The 17860-nt window shown below is 45.8% G+C and overlaps 2 protein-coding genes and 1 pseudogene across 2 annotated transcripts in view; 2 read left to right on the forward strand and 1 right to left on the reverse strand.

The window, feature by feature from the left end:
• The window catches only part of LOC132583345 (uncharacterized), a 32418-nt pseudogene extending 19824 nt beyond the window's left edge, over positions 1–12594 (forward strand).
• POLR2L (RNA polymerase II, I and III subunit L) overlaps positions 1–17860 on the reverse strand; it is a 217890-nt gene that overhangs the window by 70105 nt on the left and 129925 nt on the right. The window lies entirely within an intron of this gene.
• Positions 11870–16112, forward strand: LOC132584707 (ferritin heavy chain B-like). The gene is made up of 4 exons (XM_060256600.1): positions 11870–12834; positions 14323–14469; positions 14902–15027; positions 15794–16112. Exons 1-4 carry the CDS (start codon positions 12733–12735, stop codon positions 15950–15952), a joined length of 534 nt encoding a protein of 177 aa, XP_060112583.1. The 5' UTR covers positions 11870–12732; the 3' UTR covers positions 15953–16112.

Genomic DNA, 17860 nt, shown 5'->3' on the forward strand with positions numbered 1-17860 from the left:
AACCCTGGTTTGTTTCTCTCTCTCTCTCTCTCTGATCTTGAATATATATTGTATAATACACAGCACAGCCATCTCCGTAAAAGAGCTTAATGTTCATAAATTGTTGCTTCGGTTTTCAACCCCATCTGAAAAGCCATTCATTTTGTCTGATCACAATTGGGGGTGCAGCCAGTTGTGGTTAATGAGCAGAGGCACTCTCTACATACTTTTCATTGTTTCTACTTTACATGTTCCCAGACAATGGATTCAGTCCAGTTCAGTGATCTGGACAACATAAATCTGCAAAGCAGGAGATGTTAAGTCCCACACACAGACTCCTTGGTACATACATCATTCTTATACAGTTCAGTTGTTAAAAGATGAGGCAGCTGTGGCCTCATGCCTAAAGCCAGCTTTCTAGAGACTATCCAGCCAGTGTGGTGTAATAGTTAGAGTGCTGAGCAAGGCCATGGGAGATCCAGGTTCTATTTCCCCCTCCACCATGGAAGTTTGCTGGGTGACCTTGGGCCAGTCCCTCTCAGCCTAACCTATCTCACAGGGTTGTTATGAGGATAAAATAGAGGGTGTAAGTTGTTGAAGAATGGTGGAGTATAAATGAAGTGAATGATACTGACCCTTAAAGCTGGGAGCAGAATAGTCTAAGCCAAGGTTGTCAAACATATGGCACGAGAGCCAGAACCAGCCCATCGAGGGCTGCTATCCATCCCCCAGCCCCAAGCAACTGGTCATTACCTTTGTTGCCAGATGACGGAGGATATGCATTATGTCCCTGTAATTCTGTCCCAGTGCTAATGAGTAATGGGCGGTGGAAATGGGAGGGCGGTCATCAGGGAGATACTGTAAGAGTGTTAATGTTTAAACATAACCATGTTTGTATTTTGTGAAAAATATCATTAATTGTGTATGCCTGTGTCCTTTACAAAAGTTCATATATCCTGTATCTGACATTACATTTTATGGCACACATGGCCTGGCCTGACAATGTGATATTTCTGTCAGATCTGGCCCAGATTTATTATAAATGAGGCTGGCAACTCTGGTTATTTGGTTCCTTTTGGGGAGAAAGGCAGGATATAAATCAAGTAAACTAATATTGGCCCTTGAAGATGAGAGAAAAGGGGAGGGACTGATGGCCTGGTAAGGGTTGTCCATTTTGTGGGACTTGGCAAGAGGCCTGGCTTTTCACCATCAATGCAGCTTCTTCATAGAACCAGTTGGTGTCGCCCACAGTAATGTAGCCCATGTGAGTGGCTGGAGAAAAAAAAATATTTAAAAATAGACAGTTGAAGATTTTCAGGGCATGAAGCTGGGTGGGGAGGGAATCTGATAATTGCTGCAGATCAAGCCAATGTTAACAGGACAGCAAGGGATCAGTTTAAAAGTTGGTGCACCTACACAAGCGCCTCTGAGAATGCCAATTAATGTGTTTCAGTAGGTAATCATGTTGGTCTTCAGCAGCAGAGCATGATTTGAGTCCTGAAGCACCTTAGAGAGTCAGTTTGGTGTAGTGGTTAAGAGCGGCAGATTCTAATCTGGGAAACTGGATTTGATTTCCCGCTCCAAAGGAAGCCTGCTGGGTGTCCTCGGCCAGTCACAATGCTCTCAGCTCTCTCAACCCTACCTATGTCACAAGGTGGGTAATTCAAAACCTCTGAATTACAACACATGGAATTCAAAACCTCTTGGAGAGCCGGAAACATGAAACCATGGAAAATCCTGGGAATACAGTTCCTTACTCTCTCAGTTGGAATTGCGTTTACAGCTGAACACTGGAAGGCTCCACCCAAAGCTGCTGACCAATAAACTGATTCTATAGAGGCATTTGCCTGCTGGAACACTAAGTAGTTTGAAATAAGACTTTTGGGGGGAGAGAAGAGCACCCTGTATTTCAGTTTTGAGTGGCTGCAAAGAACGACTGAATGATGAATTTATTTGTATTGAACTGAATAGAGCATATGCACACACTGAATGTGTGAAGGTATTATTGTTTATTACCGGTGATTATTCTTGCAGTTTCCTGTGGAGAAAATTTTAAGGGTGGACTGTATGGCATTGTACTATGCTGAGGCCCCCTCCCCAAGCCCTGCCCTCTCCTGGATCCACCCCCAAAGTCTCCAGGTATTTTCCAACTCAGACCTGGCAGCACTCTGAATGTATAAATCCAGTCTCACGTAGCACACTATTTGTTTCTTCCCCCTCTCGCTCTAGTAGGGCTACGCCAGAGGCTGCACGTAGGCTGGAGCCGAAGGCCTTTGGCCCTCTCCGCGCAGGAAACCTGCTGGCTGGCTGCTGATTAAAAACCTTAGCCGGCCTCCCGAGAAAGATCCACGTCTGTTTAAGCAGCCAGATTTCTGCTGTCATTAGCAAAATACCAGTTCCGGGAGACAAAACGGGTGACGAGATTATGGGTTGTAACCTGAAAGATGTCATCTGTTAATGAGCCTAATTAAGGTGAGAGGCCAGACCGCAGGAGAGAAAAGCCACAACTCAGCAAGCTGCAGGGGCTGTTAGTGGCTTTTAATTGGCAATTAATAATTTCCACGCCCCAGAACCTCTGTACCAGGACTTGCTGATAGATCAGTTTACAAAAGCAGGCTGTAATGGTGGGAGGGGGGGAATAACAGCTCCATAAGGCACATTATCCTTTTATTTCGGTTCCTCATTGCCATGCCCAAAGCTAACCCTACTTTGGACAAAACTGATGTACTGCAGTGTCTCAAAGGGATATTCAGCATATGTTTCCTGGACAAGAGGGAACCTACTTCATGAGCTAACTGAAGTGAAGCTTTGACCTGAAGACAGCTATACCTAGGCATTATGGTTGCCAACCTCCAGGTAGATCTCCTGCTTTTACAATTCCAGCCAGCAGAGATCAGCTCCCCTGGAGAAAATGGCTACTTTGAAGGGTGGACTCTGTGGCATTGTACCATGCTGAGGCCCTTCATCTCCCCAAATCCTGCCCTCTAGAGCCCGGATCCACCCCCAAAGTCTCCAGGTATTTAACGACACAGACTTGGCAACCCTCCTAGGCATACACAAAAAAAATTACAAATAGTGGAGTCAAAAGGCTATTAAATGCAAGAGGCATAATCTCTGCCATTTCTATGCGTCTATCTGACAACTGAGGTTTCACTTCAAGCATTTGATGAAGTGGCAACTTGCCCACAAAAGCTTAAAGGTGCCTTGAGACATCTCCCCCACCTTGAAAATAGCTAACATGCCTGGCCCACTGAGCTTTACAGATGATCTCAGAAGTTAAGTAGGTTCAGGCCTGTAGTGCTTGGATGGGAGACCACCAGGGAATAGGGTTGCTAGACTTGTGCTGGCAAATACCTGGAGATTTTTGGGATGGAACCTGGAAAGGGAGTGGTTTGGGGTAGGGAAGAGACCTCAGCATGGTGCAATGCCATGCAATCCACCCTCTAAAGCAGCCATTTTCTCCAGGGGAACTTATATCTGTAGCCTGGAGATCAGTCGTTGTAGAAGCAGGAAATATCCAGGCCCCACCTGGAGATTGGCAAGCCTACAAAAGGAGTCCAGGGTTGCTATGCAGAGGCAGGCAATGGCAAACCCACCTCTGTTTGTCTCTTGCCTTGAAAACCCTACCTGGTTGCCCTAAGCTGGCTGCTATTTGATACACAAAGATGAGGAGCATGGTGGATTTAAACCAGCTGATGCCTGCAAATCCAGTTGGAGCCAGTTCTCTTGTGGAAAAGAAACATGATGTACCTGGAGTGTTTGCCACTCATGAGCTTATTTGTTAAAGCTCCCCCCTCCTCCCTTCTTGAACTTCCCCATGCTTTATGGCCCTATGTTATGCTGACTCACAGTGAAGAAACCTGCTGAGTCAAGCCTTGTGACCATTATGATACAAACTGTTTTTTTTTTTTCAGTTTGAACCTTTTAGTTCTTTGATAGAACAGTGAAATGTTGCATTCAGGGCCCAGGACTGGTAGTGGGGGGTGCGGGACAGAAACAGGCACCTTTTACCATGGTATGGTAGATATATATGCAATTTTGGGAATCAAATAGTTCCTCCCCCCCTAATTCCTGAGTGTACGTATGGGACTGGATCACTGCTGTGTAGGTGAGACCTCACATGACAATTTTCTGCCAGGACCAAATAAATAATGTTTGGGCCTTGGTAGTGTGGGGAAGGAGGAATGTGGGGTAGCTGGCAACCTTGTGTCAACATTGGCAGGCTGATCGTCAACATACATACTTGAAAGCCACCGCCCCTGAAGGCAGCATGCCCTTTCACCAAGCCAAATGTGATTTAGAGATCTGTGACTGCATCTCCTAATATTTTAGTTTTAATATAAAAGCATCTATTTCTATTCCCCTCCTCTCAGCTAACAGCAGCTTTCTGCGGAGATTTAGACTGGGAAAATGGGAATAGAGTGGCCAACAGACCTGGAGAGAAATATTTTGTCTCTTTAACAGGAGCTTAATATAATATTACTTTACCAGGGGATTAAAAGTCATGCCATGGGAAGCCCAGCCAAAGCTTTTTGTTTTTACACTTTTAAGCCTTTATTAAAGGGACAAGACATTTTTCTCCAGGCCTAAACAGGATGTACTATCTGTTGTTGTTTGTATTAACCAAGCATTAAACTGTTGTATTTTTAAACATGTCAGCATTTAAGTTCTGTGTTCATCTTGGTTTCAGATTTCTGCAATCCTAATGCTATTACATTACTCATTGGATGTCCTATCCCTTTGACTGCATTGATTTACACAGTGTAATCCTCCTAGAATCAAAGTGAGAAAGAAAGAAAGCAATTGGGGAGAAAGGGGGATGGGTTGAACCCAGGCCTTGAATTCAGCAGGAGCTCACAGGAGCACAGCTTCTGAAGCTTTCTGACGCCCCCCCCTTCCTCCTCCCCCCCACCTACCTTGTCCATTGAATAATAGGATTAGGAGAGCGGGCAGCCAGCCAGCCACCAGGAGCTTTGCCATACCCCCAGCAGCCCTCATTTACCCCTGGAGAAGCCCATACTACCCTTTTCCCAATTCTTATGTGATTTTGGGTGGCACGTGGCTTGCTGGCCTTTTGACTGTGGGGGGCGGGCAGCCAAGGAGAGCCCCAGGTGAGCAAGGCCTGCTTGGGGTGACTGCATCTCTAGCCAGCCCAAGCAGGCCTTGCTCATCCAGGGCTCTTCTTTCTTGCGTCAGGTTACTTCCTGAGCTACTAGCATTAAGGTTGTGAGCTACTGCATAAATTAGTTTGTTCTGGGACCATTTTTCCTGAGCTAAGACAAAAATGTGTGAGCCGGATGCTAATAAACTTTGAGCTAACTCACACAAACTTAGCTTAGAGGGAAGTGGAGAGAAAACGCCAGACCTCCAAGGCAGGCAGGAAAAGGCCCATCCGGGAAGAGGAGAGGGATGGAGGGAGACCAAGTAGGGATGCCACCCTCCAGGTGGGAAGGAAAAAAGCCACTGCGTCTGTGTAAATGTGTCTACAAGATTCTCTTAAAGTGACAGGAAAACACTGTAATTGCTTACAACAAGAATAAATATTTTTCAAGGGACCGAAAGATTACAAAATGTAACAAAACAGAACACACAATAGAGAGCAGGCGTAAAACCCATAAGTCCAACAGGTAAAGTTCAAAATATTACAGCCATTATTCTTCTGCCTCTTCAGGGAAACATCCATAGCTCCAAGTAGGAGTAGTGCTGTTGGACTCCTACTTTGTTCTATTGCTTCAGACCAACACGGCTGCCCACCTGGATCAGCTTAGAAGGGAACTCTGCTCACAGGGGAGAGGAAGAGAAGGAGATTGTAAGTCGCTCAAGACTCCTTTGGGCAGTGAAAGGCGAAGTATAAAACCAGCTGTTCTTCTTCACCGCATGGAGGAAGTGTAGCATGAAAGACCCAGCATGATAGAGTGTCACACTAGGATCTGGAAGACTCCAGGTTCAGATCCCCACTCTGCCACAGAAGCTTGCTGGGGGACTTTGGGCCAGTTACACAGCCAAACCTGCCTTGCAGGGTTGTTGTGAGGATAAAAAGGGAAGAAAGACGAGAGAACAATAAGCCATTTTGGGTTGGTAGGACACAAATGAAGTACATAATACCACTAGGTAAATAACATCTCATTAAGCCTCTATTAAAAGGGCAGGACATTTTGGTGTAGTGGTTAAGTGCGTGGACTCTTATCTGAAAGAACCAGATTTGATTCCCCCAGTTACAGCTGCTAGAATGATCTTGGGTTAGCCCATAGCTCTCACAGAGCTCTTTGAAAGGGCAGCTTCTGTGAGAGCGCTCTCAGCCCTACCCACCTCACAGGGTATCTGTTTTGGGGAAGGAAGGTAAAGGAGATTGTAAGCCGCTCTGAGCTTCAGAGTGAAGGGCAGGGTATGTCTTCTTTTTCTCTCCTGGCAATTGGTAATCCTAGGTATGGGGGAGCTATCAAAAGGCGGGGGGGGGATCTTTGTACTGGGCTTTGAGGAATAAAGAAGCAGTGATAATGCCGTGGGCGGTGGGCAATTTGATGTGCAGACTGCTGATTGCATTATTTGTTCTGGGTGTCTTGGAAGGGAAGTGATGGGGTCTTACATGGGCAGAAAAGAAGGCCAATAGGAATTGAGACTCCAGAGTTTACTTTCCCCCTCCTCTTCCTTTCCTCCATCTGTCTTATACTTCCCAGCACTAAACTGCTGACTCATGCTGATGCAGCTGAATGGTGCCCAGAAGTCAACTGCAGGGTTTCCCAAGAAAGGAAATCTACAAGTTGAGAGGTGGGATTTGGGGTTCTAAGATCAAGGCTAATGGCTTGAGAAAGGGACAAAGGAGAAAGAGTTAAGAGGCAAGTATTCCTGGATTCTTGGAGTCAGTATCTGAACCCAGGTTTTCTCACTAACCTCAGCACTACACCAGATGGACTTTAAAGTCATCTAAGCTTAGCTAGTGGCTCTCTTGCAGTGAATTCTCTGTTAATTATGCACTGTATGAAAAAAACTGTTGTCATTTAGGAACTGGGAGACCAGGTTCAAAACCCCCCTCTGGCATGGAAGCTTGTTGGTTGTCCTTGGGCCAGTCACGCACACTCAGCCCTAACCTACCTCACAGGTTGTTGTGAAAATAGAGGATAGGTGAACAATACAAGCCACTTTAGATCTCTAATGGGGAGAAATATGAGGTGTAAATGAAGGAATTAAACCGGATTATGTGTGAGGGAGGGAAAGTTTGCCTATAAATATATATCAACATGGTCTTCCTCAGTTGTCTTACTTTAAGCTTTAAAGCCCCCAGATTCTTACCCTTTTCATGCAAGGAAGCTGCTCCAAGGACTTAATCCTACTCGAGAATCCCACGCCACAGGTGCTGGGAAAGGCCTTCTTCTGCCTTTGCCTCAGACCCTAAAGAGTTGCTTCCAACAGAACTCAGACAATAATAAGCTATGAATCTAGCGGTATCTTTAAGACCAACAAAATCTAGGCTTAATTTTATGCCTACATGGAAACTTTTATGAATTTATTGCATGAAAAATGAAAAAAATGAATGATTTGTGGTTTTTAAAATTAAAAGGCAAAGAAAATAAAATTATACAGAAAGGTGATAAATTTCCCTTGGTCTGATTTTGGACTAAGATTGTAATGAGTAAATATATGGATTCCAATAGTAGAGAAAGTCAAATATTAACTCCTTCTTTTATAACTGGTTGTTTCTTTTGTGTGTGTAGGTGGGGGGTTTTGTCTTCTTTTTTTTATTACTTGTACAAAAATTCTCATAAAAATATTTTATCCCACAAGACTGACAAAGTTTTATTCAAGGTATAAGCTTTTGTGTGTACACACACTTCACCGTACTGAAGGGAACCATTGGAGTCTGTTTGAAAGATTCATCTGGATTTTCCATTTCAGTTCATTAGCATATGCCACCACCAGCAGCAGCCAAAAGCAACCAGACGCAAAGGAGAGCCCTGGGCAAGCAAGGCCTGCTTGGGCTGGTTAGAGGTCCAGACAGCCCAAGCAGGCATCGCTCACCAGGGGCTCTTCTGTGGCCACCCCCCACCCCCGACAGTCAAAAGGCCAGCAAGCCACTCACCACCCAAAATCACATAAGAAGTATAGAAAAGGTGGTGTGGGCTTCTCCAGGGTTAATGAGGACTGCTGGGGTGAGGCAAAGCTCCTGGTGGCTGCCTGCTCTCCTAATCCAGGGGTTGTTATGCACCTGTACCCACTATTCAATGGACAAGGTGGGGGCGGGAACCCACAGAAATGTTCAGGAGCTGAGCTTCTGTTAGTTCCTGCTGAATTTGACCTGGCTGTAGGTTAAATCAAGTCTGAATTCTCCCTGGAAGCTAAAATTACCACATTGAGGCTATTGTACTGTGGTCACATCTTGAGAAGACAAGACTCTCTGAAAAAGACAATAATGCTAGGAAAAGTTGAAGGCAGTAGGAAAAGAGATGATGGGGTTATTGTGGAAACCTCAATGAAAATGTAAACCCAATATGCGGCAGTGGTGAGAAAGGCAAATTCCATGCTCAGAATTATTAGGAAAGAGATTGAAAATAAAAGCCAATTTTGTAATGCTCTTGTATAAGGCTATGGTGCAGCCTAATTTGGAATCCTGTGTGCAGTTCTGATCACTGTATCTCAAAAAGGATATTGCAGAGCTGGAAAAAGTGCAAAGGAGGACAAACAAGATGACTAGGGGATGGGAGTACCTTTCCTATGAGGAAAGCCTGGAGAGTCTGGGGCTTTTCAGCCCAGAAAAAAAGACAGCTAAGGGGAGACATTATAAGGTTTATAAACTATGAAATAGATTAAGTGGATAAAGAGGGAAAAAGCAGGAGTCAAGTGGCACTTTTAAGACCAACCAATTCTTATTCAGAACGTAAGCTTTCCTGTGCTCTCTTAAGCACACTTCATCAGACGAGGGTATCCCCTCATCTGATGAAGTGTGCTTAAGAGAGCACACAAAAGCTTATGTTCTGAATAAGAATTGGTTGGTCTTAAAGGCGCCACTTGACTCCTGCTTTGTTCTACTGCTTCAGACCAAAACTGCTGCCCACTTGGAAAGAGGGAAGTTTTCTCTCTCTCCTCCATAATACTAAAACTTGAACACCCAATAAAATTGTTAGGAAATAGGTCAAGACAGAGAATGGAAATACTTCTTTCTTATGGGAGTAATTAAATTGTGAAACTCATTGCCAGTGGAGGGAGGGTTACAAACCTTCAAGTGGGAGCTGGAGATCCCTGGGATTACAACTTGCCTCCATGTGACAGAGATCAGTTTACCTGTAGAACATGGCTGCTTTGGAAGGTGCACTCTACGGCATTTCACTCCTCTCCCCAATCCCCACCTTCATCAGGTTTTGTCCCCAAAATCTCCAAGTATTTCCCAACCCAGAGCTGGCAACCCTAATTGGAGGTAGTCATGGCCACAGGCATAGGTAGTTTTAAAAGGATGTTAAGACAACTTAATGGAAGAGAGATCCATCAATGTCTACAAACCATGGAAAGTGAAATCTTCTGACTACAAAGGCAGCAAACCTCTGGATATCAGTGCTAGGAGGCAGCATCAGAGAAAGGCCTTGGCATCCATGCCGTTTGTTGGGCTTCCAGGGCTAAACATCATACTGGATTGGATGGGGCACTGGTCTGATCCAGCAAGCTGTTCTTAGGCACCACAAATGAATCTAAGTCCCTTTTAAGGAGCCACTCTCTGTTTCATTTACTTTAAGCATCCACAAGACATGTTTTCTGCATTTGCTAGTTAAAGTGTTATAGGCTGTGTGATCCCATGCATTGATAAATCACTGGCTCCTTTTTCCCCAGTTGCGCTTAAGGAGCTTAATTTGGTTTGCTGCTTTAGAAACTTGCCAAGTGCAAGTCCTGATGGCTGCTACAAAACTACTGGCTGTTGCAAGAGTTTAATGTGCCCGGAAGGAATAAAAATAATAGCCTGTTGCGAAGTCATAATATGGATCCTTGCCCAAGACAATTATACGATACAGCCTATATTCAGACTTTCTGTATGTCTGAGCCCATTCAGCAGGCCCTGGTGTCTGATCATTGGGCTGTTGGCCTGGCTACCTCTGGCCTCTGGAGAAGGCTCCCCCACCTGTTAAAAAGTGCAGAGAAGGGGAAATTTTAGCAGAGGCAGCTTTTCCCCCATGAAGGTAGTGCAGCAGTGGGGAAACCCACAACTTTAAAAATTAGGTTTTTTTTTCTGTATAACTGTCTCCTGGCCTGAAGCTGGCAAAAAAACAACTAAAGATTGTGTTTTTCAAAATCTTACCTAAGAACCACCTAAGAAGTGCCCTGCTCGTTCAGACCAGCTATCTATCATCCTGTCTCACACAGTAGCCAACTAGTTATTATAGAGGGCCAACAACAGGACACAGTGGCTGAAGCCTTCCCCTGATGTTACCTCCTGGCATTTTACCAGATCTGAGAACAGTGTCTGGGGAGGTGAGGGACCCTGGCCAAGATGTTTAGCATAGCTAAACATAAGGTAGAACTTCAACTTCCTAACCATTAGTGTGTTTCCTCAGTGGAACAGGCTTCCTTGGGTGGTGGTGGGCTCTCCTCCTTTTGAGGTTTTTAAGCAGAGGCTGGATGGCCATCTGACAGCAATGCTGATTCTGTGAACTTAGGTAGCTCATTAGAGGGAGGGCAGGAAGGGTTGCATCAGCGCTTAGTTTTTGTGAGTCTTTCTTACACACCCAGGAAAATGCTGGTCACTGCTTTGGGGTCAGGAAGCAAATTTCTCCAGGCCAATTTGGCCAGGGATCCTGGAGGTTTGTTTTGGGGGTTTTTTTGGCCATCTTGAATTTTATTATAATTTTAATGTTTTTATCCTTATGTTTGTTTTAGTGGTTTTTGTTCACTGCCCCCCTTTTCAGCCAGGAATGGGTGGTATTGGATACAATAAATAAATAAATAAAAATTCTGGGCATGGAACAAGGGGTCACTGGGGATGTTGGGGGAGGTGTCAGTTTTCTGGGTTGGACTAGATGACCAGGAGGTCCCTTCCAGCTCTATGATGTGATATCATAAAGCTCCACTCTTTGAAGCTACTATTTTCTCGAGACTAGAGGACCTGATCTCCTAAGTCTGGAAATCAGCTGTAATTCTAGGGGAACCCCAGGGCCCGCCTGGAGGTTGGCCACCCTACTCTTTAACAGCTGCACAAGAGAGCGCTGTTTAAATACTGTTAAACTGCTGACTTCCATCATCCGCCATACTCAGAATTATCTTTCCTGTCCTTGCCCAAGACAATCACACAATACAGCCAGTATTCAGAATTGAACATCCAGCCTGAAAGCAGATCTCTGTGGAACTCAGAAGCTTGCTCACTATTTTCTGATATTTTAATTGATTGTAATAAAAAGTATTGCAGGACTGCTGCTTTTGACCCTCCCCCCCCCATGGACCAACAAAACTGACTACAACCCCCTCCCCCCAAGTGCATATGTTATACTGGATTGCCAGAATTGTTTAAAATTCCCTTCAAGGCACACTAAGCAGAAATCTAACAGGTGGGACCTTGTCCTTTGTCCTACCTTCATGTAGAGACAATCATGCTTTTGTATTACTTCAGGAAGCCTCACCCTTTCTGAGGCAGATGGCACCTTGGGAATTCTGACAAAAAGTTTGCCCTAAAACAGCTGCCAGTTTCCTCTCAGTCCCACATTGAAGATCCTTCTGCTGTGGTGGCAGCTGTTGCCAAAGCAATGTTTTGAAAAATTTGCACAACCAATCAAAAGCCTTGCGAGGCAAAAGCCCCACGTGGCCCCACCCACTCTCCTAAAAACAATTCGGTGGATGCCAGGAAAGGTGTTTGTGGGCACCATGTTGGGGACCCCCCAAGTCAGTTTAATATATTTGGATTCTGCCCCTCCTCCAAGGGCATTATAATGAATAATTAATTCCCTCCTCTATTTTATCCTCACAACAAGCTCGTGAGGTAGATGAGACTGAGAGAGCGCGCGCGGCTGGTCCAAGGCCGCCCAGTGAGCTTTATGCAGAGACGGGGGCTTTGAAGCCGGTTGTCACTCGCCTGAAGAAGCCAAAACTGCCCTGTCCCTTTATTGAATTCCATCTATACCCTGCAAAGTTCAACTTTCCACACACTAAGCGTTTGCTAAAGGGACAGACAGGCCATTTTTGTCCCGCCCTGTTGGCAACCGCGGATTTCCTAGTCCGCCCCTCTAACTATTCCCCAATTCTGGATTCTTCCCATCTATTCCATTTCTGCCAGCGAGCCAGCTGTTTCCAGTGCAGGATCTTGGGGGTGCCAATGGGCATCGATGCGCACGTCCTTCACACCTGAAGCAAGCCCGGAAAGGGCAAGGCGAAATGGACCCGCCGAGGCCAGCCACCTGCTGGGGGCAGAGCCAGGCCCTGGGGACGCCTGGGTTCCTCTTCTCTGCCCAGGCTCCACCTTTCGCAACTCCGCCAGATAGTGTGGAGCGGAGCGGCGATTGGCCTCTGCGCACGTCCCTCTTGCGCGCCCGGCGGCGCTATAAAAGGGGCTCGCCTCCCTTTGTCCTGCAGAGCTCGGTTCTTGCTTCAACAGTGTTTGAACGGAACCTGGTTCCATTGTCTTCTTCCCCACCTCGCTCTCCTTAGGAAAATCCCCCTGGCATTTTCTGCAACGCTTGCTGTGATCCAGAAAGACACCGACTGCCAGTCGACAGATCCTTTTATTTTTTTGCACCAGCCAGACCAGACGCCTTTTCATCCGAACCTCCCAGCTAAACCGGAGCCATGGATTCCCACATCCGCCAGAACTACCAAAGCGACTGCGAAGCGGCCGTTAACCGCATGGTCAACATGGAGTTGTATGCTAGCTACGTCTATCTTTCCATGGTGAGTGAGGCGCCCCGGCGGCGTCTTTGGAAGCTCTTACCCTACTGTGTTGCGCGCAGCGATCTGTTTCTGGGAGAGCGCTTTGGCACCTCTTTGACCTGCTCTTTGACTCACCAGACCTCCCCGATTTCCCCCCGAGGGGAGATCTGTGGGATCTCAGTCCCTTAGCCGTCCTTCATCCATAATCGATAGCTCAGATTCCTCCTCCCGGGAGTCCTGTCCCTTATCCGTCCTTTGCAAAAAAAAAAAAATTCTCTCTCTTCCGGCTTGTAGATAAAACGGAGGTGGGTTGTGTCTGTCGTTCTTTCTTCGACATCAAATGGCTTCAACTTTGTCCTGCTTGGTCTCGAATGGATCAATAAAAGAACCTAGAACCACTGAGCTTTCTATTTGCCTATCATCCTGTTTCGCTTTTCTCAGTCTTACCAAGGGGGTGGGGAGAGGAGGAAAATTGTATTCCAGCCTCTCTCTGCTTTTCTGCCTTTCATCTCCTCTCATTGTCTTGTAGGTTGCCCAACACTACTGTATCTAGTGGCAACAGATTTGGGGAGTGGATCAACAAGTCTGGGAAACTGAGATAAACCCTGGGTGGATAACTTCCAACTGTTGCTTTACCCCACCCCAGCCCAATAGCTCTTTCTTTACCACCCCTCTGTCTGTAATCTCCATTTGTCCCATTTGTAAGGTGGTTAGTTCAAGCTTTAATCTAGATGTTTGCATTGGACTACATGTAGTATTTCTCTCTTTTTCCCTCATAATTATACTATTTGCCTTGTGTATACTGGAAAAAGTACAAATTTTGTTTTCTTCCCCCTCCCCACTCCCTCCAGTCTTAAGTGTACAAACTCTCTGCAGTGTGGAGGTCTACATGATAACAGGAAATTGCTAAACTGCTGTCACATGTGTAGGCGGAGGATAATCTGCTTCTCCCACCTGGCCATCTTTCTGCAACAGGAAAAGTTAAATTTAATGACTGTGGGCTACTTTGAATAGCAGAAAAGTGACATGTGTTTATTTAAAAAAAAAAACTGTTGGGTGGATGCACATGACCTGTGGGGTGCATTTCTTTGCACACTGGTATCCAGTTTGGCGTGGGAAGTTAACAGAACCGGGTGCCACTGGCTAAGCTGGTTTATTTTGCTTGCTAACTCAAAGGGCAGTCAGTTGCTCTGTGTGAAGGCACTATTGGCACATGATGGCAGCCTGGGAGCCATCTTGTGGTGGCTGCTGTGTACTCCTGCTCTGACGTTGAGCCAAGGGTTACACACAATATCTTAGTTTTCCAGAATTCAGTTTTCTTTTTCAGAGTCTGAGCTGACTTAAAAGCTTGTACTTGGAATATCTCTCTTATATCAGCCCTGCTTTGCGTGTGCATGCTCTAGGGCTGTGAGGAGAAGTCATGCCCACTTCTCCCTTTCAAATCCACTTAGGTGCTCTCTCTCTTACCTGAACATCAATGTGTCTGTCTTGTTTTGCTCCCCTTCACAGTCTTCCTACTTTGACCGCGATGATGTTGCCCTGCGCCATGTTGCCGAATTCTTCCGGTCGCAGTCTCATGAAGAGCGGGAACATGCTGACAAGCTACTTGGGTTCCAGAGCCAGCGTGGTGGCCGTGTCCTCCTGCAAGATATCAAGGTAGGCCTCTGGGATGGGCAAGCAGGATGTCCAAGTTATAGTTTATTACAGTCTCAAGACAGGATACAATGTAAACATAATATGGAAAAGTAAAAACAGACCTAGTATGTAGCAGGATTTCAGGCTAGCTGCAGTGGCTGAAGACCCCAAAAGCCCAATTGCCAAGGCTCAGTGGACCACTTTCTCAGCCTGTAGAGTCTTCCATTCACACCTGCACTTGGGAGAAACCTGAGCCCATTTGGAGAGGATGGGATAGAAATGTGAATAAATAAAAAGAACACAGTTATGATAATGTGGTGTCTGGTGGTAGACCTGTGTTCGCGCATCTGCCTCTGCCACACACTCTTTCTGCCCTTGGTTGTAGTATCTTCCTCCTGGAAATAACTCCACAACTTTGAATGAAACCCAACTTAAATGGTTTTCTCTGTACAGAAGCCAGAACGTGATGCTTGGGGCACAACTCTTGATGCAATGGAGGCAGCCCTTCAGCTGGAAAAGAATGTGAACCAGGCCCTTCTGGAGCTGCACCGCCTGGCAAGCAACAAGGGAGACCCCCATGTGAGTATCACCTTGGTATCAATTTGATCTTTCTGTTCCTGGAAAGGCAGAAATGCTTTTGCCTCTCAGACACAGATGGCAATGGGGCTGTCGAAAGCTAGATGGTCCAGCCATGACTGCATCTAGTCTCCAGTGATGACGACTTTGGATGCTTGTGCTATATCAAGATCCCTTTTATATCTGCTGTGTAGAGTAGAATTATTGTCCTGACTTAGATGGCCCAGGGTAACTTGATCTTGGAAGCTAAGCAGGGTCAGCCTTGGTTAGGACTTGGATGAGAGACCTCCAAGGAAGTCCATAGGTGCCTTGCAGAGGCGGGCAATGGCAAACGATCTCTGTTTCTTGCCTTGAGAACCCATGGATGGCACTTGCCATCACCAAACCAATTGTGGCAGGGTTTCAATTGTTCTAGACGATGATAGTTGTGTGGAGTGCCCTTTTCAAACAGAGAAAACAGGATATGCTCTATGCAAGGGATTGTGAAAGTCACTGTTATGCTGGGAGGGGCCAACATAAAAATGTTTAGAGGACAACACGGTTTTGAGCAAACTGCTGTCCATTTTACAGCCATAATTGAACTGCAGACTATTGAGCCCAAATAGCAAAGAAACATCTGCCAGGATGATCATGTGGTTTCTCTTCTAATGGGGTGGCTGGGTCATTGTCCCCCAAACTCTGAAGTGACCCATACCTTCAAGGTCTTGAGGAACCTTTATTGAGTTGCCGGCTGCCGCCATCTCATCTCATTTACTTTCTCCCTTCTCAGCTCTGTGACTTCCTGGAGACTCACTACCTCGACGAACAGGTCAAGGCTATCAAGGTCCTGGGTGACTATATCACCAACCTCCGGCGGCTGGGAGATTCCCAGGGGGGGCTTGGAGAGTATCTCTTTGACAAGCACAGCCTAGGAGAGAGCAGCAGCTGAGTGTGGCGTGGCCCCCCCACTCCATATTCCTGGGAGCACTGCCTCTGTGAACCCACAGATCATACCCACCACCATCACAATCGCCGTGCCCCAGTCAAGGGGGTTGTACCTGCCAACTCTTGATTGGCATGCTTCCAATAAACAAGGGTTCACCAGTTTACATTTGTCTTGTGTTCTGTTTCTTTATCTGATGGGAGTGGGTTTTTAAGGTGGGGGAAGCGGTGGATCAAACTGACCTGTGCATTTTCATTCCTGAGATCATAGAATCATAGAGTTGGAAGGGACCTCCAGGGTCATCTAGTGCAACCCGCTGCACAATGCAGGAAACTCACAAACACCTCCCCCTAAATTCACAGGATCTTCATCACTGTCAGATGGCCATCTAGCCTCTGTTTAAAAACCTCCAAGAAAGGAGAGCCCACCACCTCCTGAGGAAGCCTGTTCCACTGAGGAATCGCTCTGTCAGGAAGTTCTTCCTAATTTGAGCCAGAAACCCTTTTGATTTAATTTCAACCCATTGGTTCTGATCCTACCTGCTGGGGCCACAGAAAACGATTCCACACCATCTTCTATATGACAGCTCTTCAAGTACTTGAAGATGGTGATCATATCACTTCTCAGCTGCCTCCTGTCCAGGCTAAACATCCCCAGCTCCTTCAACCTTTCCTCATAGGACTTGGTCTCCAGACCCCTCACCATCCTCCTCTGGACCCGTTCCAGCTTGTCTATATCCTTCTTAAAATGTGGTGCCCAAAACTGAACACAATACTCCAGATGAGGTCTTACCAGAGCAGAGTAAAGCAATACCATCACTTCAAGTGATCTGGACATTAGACTTCTGTTGATACAGCCCAAAATTGCATTTGCCTTTTTAGCCACCACATCGCACTGTTGACTCATGTTCAGCGCTTGATCCACGAAGACCTCTAGATCCTTCTCGCACATACTACTGCTAAGACAAGTCTCCCCCATCCTATAACCATGCATTGGATTTTTTCAATGTAAAAGGAGAGGGCAGATAGCTTTGGTTTGCAAGCAAAACAGCCCTATTAGGTCCTGGGCATTTCAGATGCTCAGAACTGTGGCCAATTTAATGAATTTGGGCCATCTGAGCCCAAGATGAACTGACTGATTTGGTACAGAGCAGCTTCATACCCTAGCTGGAAAGCCTTTTCTGACCTAGCCTGCTTGTTTTCAGGCTGTAATTGAATTGGAGCAGCTCACTGCTATATGACTGGTTGCTAATGGAAGGCAAAAATAGCTTGTTTCACGGGATGGTGGTGGGGAGTTTGCTATGCCTTTCACCACTGTTCCAGAGGGGCACAGGTAGTAATTTTTTATAGTCACAACTGTCTTGTGGTGGCACTTTAAAAAAGACTGAAAAGCTTCCCAACCTAGAGCCCCCTTAGTCAGATACATGAAATACGTCCTCAGATAGAACGTGCATATGCAGTAGTACAGACATAAAGGAAGAAATTAAGACAAATCTGAATCGCTACTAGTTATATTTTTTAAAAATGAGCCACCTGTGTCTAGTGCTAGTAGCTTTGATGTAAGCTGAGAGCTGTTTTTGTACCAAGTTGGGTTTAACTTTATGAATACTTCCTGTGTTGGATCTTGAAGCCTCTTAGTCTACAAGTGAGCTTTTCTACCCGCCCCCTGGAAACTTCTTCCTCCTCCGCCTTTTTCTTTTTATATCCAATGTCTTAACTGAATAAGAACTGGGGAAATTCAAAACTTATATATTACAGTTCTAATGTTCCAGTTGGTCCAAATAAAACCATTGCATCCGTGGCTGCTTTTGGAGGGTTTTCCCCCTCTTAACAAGTCAATATGACTGCAATTTTGAAATTTTTCAAGTCCTGGCGCAGTTCTTCATTTGCTTTTCCAGATATTTTCCACTGCAAA

This window comes from Heteronotia binoei, chromosome 15 (genome assembly GCF_032191835.1).
Source record: "Heteronotia binoei isolate CCM8104 ecotype False Entrance Well chromosome 15, APGP_CSIRO_Hbin_v1, whole genome shotgun sequence".
Classification (NCBI taxonomy): Eukaryota; Metazoa; Chordata; class Lepidosauria; order Squamata; family Gekkonidae; genus Heteronotia; species Heteronotia binoei.